Source organism: Cyanistes caeruleus, chromosome 3, assembly GCF_971803275.1.
Source record: "Cyanistes caeruleus chromosome 3, bCyaCae1.hap1.1, whole genome shotgun sequence".
In the NCBI taxonomy this organism is placed as follows: domain Eukaryota; kingdom Metazoa; phylum Chordata; class Aves; order Passeriformes; family Paridae; genus Cyanistes; species Cyanistes caeruleus.
Window position 1 is genome coordinate 2,809,623 of NC_141703.1, and position 10,270 is coordinate 2,819,892.

Below are 10,270 nucleotides of genomic sequence, written 5' to 3' on the forward strand. Positions count from 1 at the left end.
GTCTGTAGTGGTGTAGGCAGTAATAGCCAGAGTCATATGTGGAATGAGGGATAACTCCTGCTTCTGGTAAATTTGTTACAGCCTCAAATTTAAAAGAAATTTTGATTGAATTTTGATGGAATTGGTAAAAAAAGAGGCATTTGGGGCTGAATATCCCAAATTCTTTTTCCCAAATAAGTTCTGAAGAAGAAATTAATGACTTTAAATTAGGAACTTTCTTGCTGTGGCTTAGCACTAATAATTTCACCTGGAAGTTTTGCAGTTCATAATGAACATGATGAATTTAAAGAACAAAATTCAGTGTAAATAAGTTACTCCTGGTCTTTGCAGTGGATTATTTTACATGAGCTTGAGGTAGAAATTGTAAAAATCTGTTTTCAATTAGTCTATTTTAGTATTATCCAGTGGAGTTAGTACAGCACCACGTGAAGAAGAGAAGATATTTATAGAAGAAAATAATTTGTGAGTATTTGATTCTGTTTTTATTGCCCAAACTCCAAATTGCTGGAGAAGAATCCCTTAAAAATACCAAGGCTGGGTTAACTTTATTTATTTTATTTTTTTTTCTGATTTTTAAGGTACAGAGATTTTTCAAATGAACCCTTTGTAATCCCAGAATATCTCCAGGAGCAACTGGAGGAATTCGAAGCTCTTTATAATGTTTCAAATAGTAACAATTATCACATGAATAATAATAATAATCCAGATCCAATCTGTGAAAATTTATATGAGTGAGTATAAATTTCTGTGCTCAGCAGCTTCAGGGGGGGTTGATTTTCCTTCATAATTTTAATAATTCTTTTGGATTAATTGGAATCCTGGTGTGTGTAGCATGTCCATGAAGGAATGGATTAAATGTTTGTGAAATACATTAAAAAATTCTAATTAATTGTTACAGCTCTCTCTCTTATTTTTTTTTTAAAGTTATTTTTCTCAAATTTTGGAAGAACATGGCCCTCTGGAAATTAATAATAAATTACTGATTGGGGAATATGAAAATTTCCCTGAGGAAACTCGGAAGGTGGTGGAAGATGAAGGTGGCCTGGAGCCCTTCCTGCTGAAATCCCTTCGTTTCATTATGGTGGATGATCTGATTGGATTAAGGAAGCACTCAGTCCTTTTTGAAGGAAATCCAAGCAGAAACAAGACTGGGAATAAAGAGGAAAATGATAAATCTGAGGAATCCCAAGAGAACTCTTCCCACAGCAAGGTGCCATTGAATCCCTATGCCCAGGAATTCAAGCCTCTGTCGTACCCTTTGAAACCCTCTTTATCAGCAACTCCTAAATTAACAGATTATGAGACTCCACAATATTTACCCTGCTCCTTCCCTGCTTCCCTCACACCTGGGAATCCTCTGGAAAACAAGGATGTTAATTCCATGGAAAACAAGGAGCTTCTTCCGGGTGTTTTATTGAAGAGCTTCGGGCCCACGGGCCCGGCTGTGTTTTTGCCTCAGAGCTCGTGGGGTTATCAATATGGAATATTGCCCCTGCCTGCTGCCCTGGCACAGCCTGCCTTGGTTTATGCTGATCCTGGAGCTCATTTGGATCACTGGGAATCAGCAATTCCATGTGGAAAATACAGCCCTGAGGGTTCCCTGCCAGCTGAAGTCCAGGAGTGCAAGAAAGGCCTTCAGGGCCGGTTGGAGACCTCGGGTGGGGAGGATTCTGCTTTTCCAAATGGTTCAGATGAAGCTGAAGGTGGTAAATGTGTTAAAAAGGAAGAAGAAAGGAGAAATAAACCTGAGATGAAGAGCAATCCTCACACAAGGATGGTGGCTGTTCAGGTAAGGAGTGGGAGGGGAACAATGCTGGAGAGAGCCCAGAGGAGGCTCCAGGATGAGCAGAGGTGTTGCCCGATCCGAAGAAAACACAAACAACCGAAGTCGTTTATGCGGTGCTTTATTGAGGGCCCGGGAGCCTGTGCACTAGTGTCCAAAAACAGAGCCCCATTTCACAGAAAAATTACAGGGGTTTTATATGTTTTCTACATGATTTCTTCATCATCACAATTTCTTACTTTCTTTCACTACTTGGTACGATTATCTCTTTGACCTTTAAGTTTTGCCAAAAGGTACATTCCTTAGATTATCTCCTAGTTACACTGCTTACATTGCAATATCTGCTATACAGTTCATCTGCAGGTTACATGTGGCCTACCAAGCCTTAGCATAACTACTACTAATGTCAACTAATGCTAACTATTAACGTTTGCTACTATCTTAATAATACAGTTTATTGAATCAAATGGCAACAGAGGGATGGAGCAGCTCTGCTGGCAGCAAAGGCTGGCCCAGCTGCCATTGTTCAGCCTGGCCAGGAGAAGCTTTGGGCTGAGCTCGGGGTCCCTTGCAGGGCCTGAAGGAGCCCCAGGAAAGCTGGAGAGAGACAATTGCCAAGGGCTGCAGGGCCAGGAGCCAGGGAATGGCTGCCAGGGGCAGAGGGCAGGGCTGGATCTTGGCATCTTGGGCAGGAATTGTTCCCTGGCAGGGTGGGCAGGGGCTGGGATGGAATTGCCAGAGCAGCTGGGGCTGCCCCTGGATCCCTGGCAGTGCCCAAGGCCAGGCTGGACATTGGGAGCTCCTGGGACAGTGGGAGGTGTCCCTGCCATGGCAGGGCTGGGATGAGATGATCCCTAAAATCCCTCCCAACCCAAACCATTCCATGATTCCTGAGAACTTCCAGTTTAAGTTGCTGCCACTTTCTGTGTTTACTCATTTTTCATTTTAATTCCTCAGAGCTGCCCACCAGATTTTGTTGTACCTGAAGTTTTTGCAGCTCTTTCCCCTGGGTGCCCCAGAGGGAAGTGCTACACTTAAGTTTCAGCTTCACTTTAGAGAGGAAGCAAAGTCCTTCTCTGTCACTATTTTTCCTTTTGTGATGAGTTCAGGGATTTATTTTCACTTCCACAACATTTGAGGATTTGGATTTGTGGAGGAGGCTCAGGGGGGCCCTTCTCACTCTCTACCACTCCCTGACAGGAGGGTGAGACACTTCCTGCAAATCTTAATTTTTCACACATTTAGAGCACTGCTTTGTTTAAAGACTCACAGAACTCCCTGGAATTGCTTGTGGTCAATGAAATCAGGGAAAGAAACAAAAAAATCCCTTTCAGAAACACCACCACAATGTTTTCCTGCATCATTTATAGGCCTGGATTAAAGTTGGATTTGTAAAACTCTTGGTGAGGTTCAAAAGCTCCAAACCAGAGCAGCTCATTTATGAACTGAGAAGATTTTTAATCAAATCTTAACTTTTTTTCTGCTCCAGGTAAATCAAGAAGTTGCTGATAGGGAAACCAATACTTTGCCTTTCCATCCATTTGAAAATCAACAAGTAAGTTCCCTGCATCCTGCTTTACATTTCTCATGAAGGAGGTTAAAGGAATGCCCAAAAACTGAATAATGAAGGAATGAAAGTTCTCTGAAAACAACAGTTTTTAACAGATATTTTGTATTTTGGGTTGTTTGGCTGGTTTTGTGTTCTGTGATGTTCTTGGAAACATCACCCATCCCCACAAGGAGATGATTTTTGAGCTTTGATCTGATATTTGATATTCTGATAGCTTTGTTCTAAGCTATTCAGATGTTGAATGTTTATGAGGTATTTCCTCTTTCAGAAGCTGAATTTAAATATTCCATTTGAGCATAGACACAGTTCAGAGTGACGTTCATGGCAGGTTTCTGTCTGCACCAGGAGATAAAAGTGTGGAAATGTGGCCTTTGCCCTGGGAACAGGTATAAATCAAACTGGTTTTTGTAACTGATTAATTTCCAGGGCGATATTCTCCGCATGGAAAAGGAGCACCAGGTATTGAAAGAACAACTCAGAGAAGCAGAGGAGAAATTTGAGCAGTTACAAAGCAGGAGATTGGAGGAAATCAGTGCTTTGGAAGAGCTCTTGAAAAAAAGTATTGAAGAGACCAAGGTAAAGCTTTTCCCCATGGATCAGAGGTTGTGGAATCCCAGGGATCCCTGGAAGTGTCCAAGGCCAGGCTGGACAGGGCTTGGAGCAGCCTGGGGTGGTGGGAGGTGTCCTTCCCTCCCAAACCATTCCAGGATTCCCTGATTGATCACAAATATCCTCAGTCTGCTCCAGCTCTGATTTGTATTAAACCACAATTTTCAGAAATAAAAGTTTTCTTTCTTTTCTGCCTTCAGGTGTCCCAGAATGAGCTGGATTGGTTCCACCAAGTCTCGGAAACACAAATGAAGAAATGGCAGCAGGAGAAGAAAGAAAATCGAGAGAGTTTAAAAGCATTGAAGGGCACAGCTAAAAAACACTCAGACACCAATGAGAGGTATGGCTGTAAATAGATTTACATCCCCTCACTCTGACAGTCTAAGGAAGTTTTTTAAGGAAATTTAATCCTTGGCTGTGAAACCAGCCAGTTTCTCCCAGTATTGGGCTGAAATATGGACATGGCCACTTTCTTCTTCTGAATTTTTTGGCAAATAACAGGTAAACATCAAAAATAGCTTTTAGACAACTGATGCAACTGATTTAGCAATAATTCTCCTAATCAGATCTGACAATTCTTAATGTATTTAATGTCTTCTCTCTGTTTACAGAGCCCAGACTTTGGTCCTTGAATGCCTTTGTTGTATCTTTAGTCTTAACTAGTTTGGGCCAAATCTCTCCTGAAAAATCATCAGCCTGTTTTTATATTAATTACTGCTTCATTAACAATAAATTTGAATGTATTTAGAACAGAATCCCTGAACAGTTTGGACTGGGATGGATCTTAAAGACCATTGATTTCCACTCCCTGCCATGAGCAGGGACACCTCCCACTGTCCCAGTGTTAGCACTCAGGAACACAGAATCATGAAATGATTATATTAATCATGAAATTATTATATGGAGGTGCTTTTATTGAAGAGCTCTGGGTGTCAGGGGTGCACAGACCCAAATCTGACCCCCCTTGGTTTTGAGCTGAAGGTGTTTTTATTGTTATATAACTTAGATATTAATTATTAAACTTACATTGTTCTATTGTATGCATTGATTTTACCCAAGCATGGAATTCTCATGATCCCCCTCCAACCCCTAACATTGTTCCTCATGTTCTTTAAACAATAATTATATCTAATTACATTTAACAGTTAGATCATTTATCATGTACTGACTACACAGGTGCAGTTTCACAAGGCCTAACATTTCCCAGGGCTTCCCAAGCCCGACTTTCTTTCCAACTACCCGAATTTTCTATGATTTTAAAATCTTTTACTATCACCAGGTTGCTCCAACCTGGCCATGGACACTTCCAGGGCTGGGAATTCCATAATTCCTGTGGGATTAAACAGGATCTAAAGTCCACAGATTGTCCTGGTGGTTATAGAGGAACATGGTCCATATTTGCCAATAAACTTTTTCCACAACAAGCTTAATGAATTGTTTTGTTCCTGTAGGTATTTGAAGACCATTGATGACAAGGAAAAGCAGTATAATGAGTGTTTAAATACATTTCTGGAGACCAGGTAAAACTCAGGTCCCTTTCAGCAATATTTACATTTTTCTGCATCACTCTGGGTAAAGGCTTAGAGGAAAATAAGCACTTTAACCCATATTTCTTACTCTACATTTGCTTTTACTTGCCATGAGTAAATATTAATATTTAGAATAAAGAAAGTTATACTCTCATACATTTCTCTTTATTACATGACACTGAGTTTCTCTAAAAATCCTCTAAAATGGCACAAACTTTACAAACTGCTCTGCTGTGAATGTTACTCAGATTATTTTATTTCTTTTTCTTCCACAGTAATAAATTTGCTAATGAGAAAGGCAAATTGGAAGAGCTGATAGAAAAGAGTCAAAATGACAGCCAGGAGTGTGAGAAAAGAGCTGTTAAAGCAGAGGTACAAGCAAAAAAAAAAATAAAATAATCCTTAAAAACCTTTTGTTAGAGCTGGGGTTGTTCTGATTGGAGGTGGAGAAATGGTACCAGAGATGTTGATTAAATGTTGGAAGTTCTAAAGATGGAAATTCCACTTGAAAATTCCTCACTGTAGGAATTGTGTGTGTGCACTTTGTATCCTCAGACTCTAAATTTTTATTTAAATCTGGTTTAAGGTTTTATCCTTTTTTTTTTCAACATGGGGGGATGGTTGGTTGCTTGGTTTGTTGTTTGGGTTTTTTTGGGTTGTTTTTTTTTTTTGCTTGATTTGGGTTTTTTGGTGTGTTTTTTTTGGTTTGGTTTTAGTTTTTGTCTTTTTTTTTTTTGTCACAGATCTCAGTACTCCAGACCTGGAAGGAAACTGAAATCTGGAAACTCAAAGGCAGCATTGCCAAGGCAGAGGGAAATCTGAGGATGCTGAAGGCACTGAGCAGGTACTGGGAATTCCCACCAGGAATTCCACTACTCCTGCTTGTTAATTATCTACTATATAATATTTTTTTAATATTCTATAATTGTATAAAATATAGTTTTTATGTCCTGTAGTTACATTGAATATATAATGTTTCTATAAAATATTAAAATATTAAAATGAAGGTGCACAAAGTTGGGGGTAAATAATATTGCCCTGAACAAAATTGGGCTGGAAATTGAGACTCATCCTTATCCTTGTGTCTCTTTGAGCTGGGAAAAGCAGATTATCTGTTTAATAATAATAATTCCAGTTATTCCTGCCCAGTATCCCTGGAAAAGGGCTGCAGTGTAACTGATTTTTTACCTGAAATCCCTTTGAACTTGAACTGGGATTAATTGTTGAGGGAGGAACTGCTGGGACAACACAACTGGTCTTCAAAATAATGGGAATGTTGGAGTTTTAACTGTAAATCCTCAATATTCCAGCAGCTCAGCTTCAGCAGCTCCTGTGTTGAAGTCCCATATCGATTCCTGGGAAATATTTCTTTCAAATGTCAAGAAACAACTGGAAAAAGTCGAGGTAAAACTTCATTTCTCTCCACAAGCTTCTCAGTTCAACTTTGGAAGTGAAAAGATTAAATAATAAAGTTGCATTTGTTTTTTTTAAAACACCAGTAGCTTGTCCTCCAAATGCTGAGGGGAATTTTTTTAATTAGAAAAGAAAGAGTTTGGAGTCCAGGTTGGTAATTTATAATGGATACATTCACTTTTTTAAAGGCAAAAATCTTCACTTTACACACTTGCTTCAAAATTGGGTCCCACTTTAGAGAGTTTATTTTTTTTTTTTGTTGGTGACCTTTAGAAATCCATGGAACTTCTTAAAAAAAAAAAACCCAACAGGAAACTCTCTGAGAAGTCCAGCTGTAAAATGTGATTTTTAAGGTTTGTAAATGGTTGCTTTTCCTTCTGCAGGCTGAGTATGAAGAAAAAATCGAGCTGGTGAAGAACGGTGCCCGGGACTGCCTGAGTAAAGTGGAAGTTGTGGATTTTCCTTGTCCTCAGGGATTTGATGTGAGTATTCCACTTTCCACAGCACTTCCAGGCCTTGGAATTTCCCCAGACTGGTGGGAGGTGTCCAGGGAGAACGGGAATGTGCAGCCTTGGACACAGCAAGTGCTGGCTCTCCCTGCAGGCAGGGGCTGCTCCAGAGGAAAAGGGGATGGAGATGGAGCTGAAAATGACTCACTGGTGTTTTTGTCCATTGTAGGGTTCCTGTAGCACCAAAATCCTGGAATTCCAGGATGGGTTTAGGTTGGAAGGGACCTTAAAAATCATCCAGTTCCAACCCTGACACCTCCCACTGTCCCAGGTGCTCCCAGCCCCAATGTCCAGCCTGGCCTTGGGCACTGCCAAGGACCCAGGGGCAGCCCCAGCTGCTCTGGGAATTCTATTCCAGGGAACAATTCCTGCCCAAAATCCATCCAGTCCTGCCCTCCTTCAGCTCAGGGCCATTCCCTGTGTCCTGTCACTCCATTCCTTGTCCCAAGTCTGTCTCCAGCTCTCCTGCAGCTTCTTCAGGCACTGAAAGGAGCTCTTTGGAGCCTTCTCCAGGTTGAACAGCCCCAAAATCCATTGGGATAATCCCCAATATGCAGAATCCCAGAATCCCTGAGGCTGGAAAAGCCCTCCCAGCCCAGGGAGTCCCAGCTGTGGCCGATGCCCACCTTGTCCCCAGCCCAGAGCCCTGAGTGCCACCTCCAGCCCTTCCTTGGGCACCTGCAGGGATGGGCACTGCAAAGCTCCCTGGGCAGCCCCTGCCAAGGCCTGAGCTCCCTTTCCATGGGGAAACTTTCCTGAAGGAATTCCTTCACCAACGTGTGGCACTGATGGCAAACACCAACCTCAGGCATGTCAGGAAGGAGCCAGGGATTTATGGGAATTTATCTGGAATGAGAACAGCCCCAGAAATCCTGTTCACAGACATTTTCTCATGGCCCAACAGCTCCACCAATGTTTTGCTCAAATCAAAGCAGTTTCTTCTGACCCCTCTGATTCTTGAAATTTTTTTTAAAAAATTTAAATTTTGATCTTTAATTTTTTTTTTTCCTTTGTGGAAAATCTTGGTTTATGTTTTTTATTTTTGTTCTGGGTGTAATTTAGATTCAGGGCTCTGGTCTAATATTTGAGATTGTTACTACACTTTCTCTGGGCTTCTTCAAGTTCCACTCCTGTCCTCCTGCGTAATTCCCCACTTGTTTTTAGCTCTGTCCTCTCTATTTATTGACACAGAATATGGACACAACTTAATCACCACCAATTTACTGGGAAAGAACAACTTTTGTGCCTCTTGTTCTACATTTGGAATTTATTTTTTCTGCAGTAACACCAGAGTGACCTTTTAGAAGAGAAATAATGCTGAGGTCAAACACCTGCCCTGATGTAAGGGAGTTTTTAGGATAAACTGGTGTCACCTTTGAGATCCTGAGCACAACCAGACCTGTCCCAGTTCACCCTGCAAATGCTCCAGAGCTCAGCTGAATTTGTTTTAATGACTTTTCCTGTGAAATGTGTTTGTTTCCTAGACAATACCAGGCAGACCTCTCACGTGTGACCCTGCCATCATCACCTGCTCCTCGGCATCTGCACATCCCAGTGCCCTTCCTGGATTTTCCAGTTCTGATGGAAAAGCTCCAGCCCAGCCTCCACTCCCAGCCCAGCCCGGAGCTAAGCCAGCACCTGCCACCTCTGAGGCTTCTTCTGCAGCTGGGAAAACACATCCCAAAGCTCCAGAGGCTCCACATTCCAATAAACCCTCCCCATCCTGCCCACCAGGGGTTTCTGGGAGTAACACCCAGCATGTCCAGCCCAACCAAGATCCCTCAGCTCTGCAACCGAGGCCTTCTGGAATTCCAAACAACAAAAAGCCTCCAGAAGGAATTGAAAATATTCTTTCCCAGCTCCAGAGTATATTCCCAAACTACAGCAGGTACTGGATTGAAGGAGTGCTGTGAAACAAGGTCTGAACAGCCCGGGGTCAAGTGCAAAAATGATTTTGTTCTGCTGACAAGGGGGAATGGGTTTAAACTGCCAGAGGGCAGGGCTGGATCTTGGGCAGGAATTGTTCCCTGGCAGGGTGGGCAGGGGCTGGGATGGAATTGCCAGAGCAGCTGGGGCTGCCCCTGGATCCCTGGCAGTGCCCAAGGCCAGGCTGGACATTGGGAGCTCCTGGGACAGTGGGAGGTGTCCCTGCCATGGCAGGGCTGGGGGTGGGATGAGCATTCAGGTCTCTCCCAACCATGGAAGCCATTCCATGATTCTGGTGACTGTTCAGGGGTTTCATCCTGGTTACTGAGGGAAGTTGGGAGCAGGCTCCAGTTTGTGGGAAAAGTTGGTGTCTTTTGATCCTGCTGGGATCAAACAGAGCCTGCAGTGCTGTCCAGGGGCCATCCCTGATCCTGCCTTTCCTGTCCCTCCAGCTCAGACCTCATTGCCTTCATCAGGGACGTGCAGAGGAGGAATGGGAACACCATGGCCGGCCTGAGCCCGGATGAAATCCTCAACCGGGTCACGTCGCTCATCCTGGACCAGCAGCTCAAGGTACTGGGGCTGCAGCTGCTGCTCCTGCCCGTGGACAAGGGAGCAGCACAGCCCCAAGGAACACAATTCCTTTCTGATCCCTGTCCAGGCACCAGCTCCAGCAGGCAGAGCCATGCACTCCCTGGGCCCGGCAGCGCGGAGCCAGGATGTGCCTGCAGAAGGAATCGGCCCCTGGGCAGTGCCCACCCCTAAAAACTCCTCCAGTAAAAACCCCTCTCAGCCAAACCTGCAGCCCTGGAGAAATGCTGGAGCTGCACCTAAAGCCAAATGGAAAAAGAAGGACGATGCTGTAAGTTTTCTGCTCTTTCAGTGGAGTTGTTGCCACGTACTTTATACAAGACACAAAATAATCCTCGGG

General features: G+C 43.1%; 1 protein-coding gene across 7 annotated transcripts in view; it reads left to right on the forward strand.

The window, feature by feature from the left end:
• TTC3 (tetratricopeptide repeat domain 3) overlaps nucleotides 1–10,270 on the forward strand; it is a 46,296-nt gene that overhangs the window by 34,197 nt on the left and 1,829 nt on the right. For 4 of the 7 annotated variants that reach the window (XM_086883949.1, XM_086883946.1, XM_086883952.1 and 1 more), the window contains 14 exons: nucleotides 386–462; nucleotides 579–731; nucleotides 925–1,789; nucleotides 3,273–3,338; nucleotides 3,780–3,929; nucleotides 4,163–4,302; nucleotides 5,414–5,482; nucleotides 5,767–5,863; nucleotides 6,235–6,335; nucleotides 6,802–6,895; nucleotides 7,288–7,386; nucleotides 8,898–9,301; nucleotides 9,792–9,912; nucleotides 10,001–10,201. In XM_086883949.1, the coding sequence (XP_086740075.1) occupies nucleotides 386–462; nucleotides 579–731; nucleotides 925–1,789; nucleotides 3,273–3,338; nucleotides 3,780–3,929; nucleotides 4,163–4,302; nucleotides 5,414–5,482; nucleotides 5,767–5,863; nucleotides 6,235–6,335; nucleotides 6,802–6,895; nucleotides 7,288–7,386; nucleotides 8,898–9,301; nucleotides 9,792–9,912; nucleotides 10,001–10,201 (2,637 nt within the window). The remainder of the gene's footprint in view (nucleotides 1–385; nucleotides 463–578; nucleotides 732–924; nucleotides 1,790–3,272; nucleotides 3,339–3,779; nucleotides 3,930–4,162; nucleotides 4,303–5,413; nucleotides 5,483–5,766; nucleotides 5,864–6,234; nucleotides 6,336–6,801; nucleotides 6,896–7,287; nucleotides 7,387–8,897; nucleotides 9,302–9,791; nucleotides 9,913–10,000; nucleotides 10,202–10,270) is intronic. The other 3 variants (XM_086883950.1, XM_086883947.1, XM_086883953.1) reach the window with 1 other exon arrangement.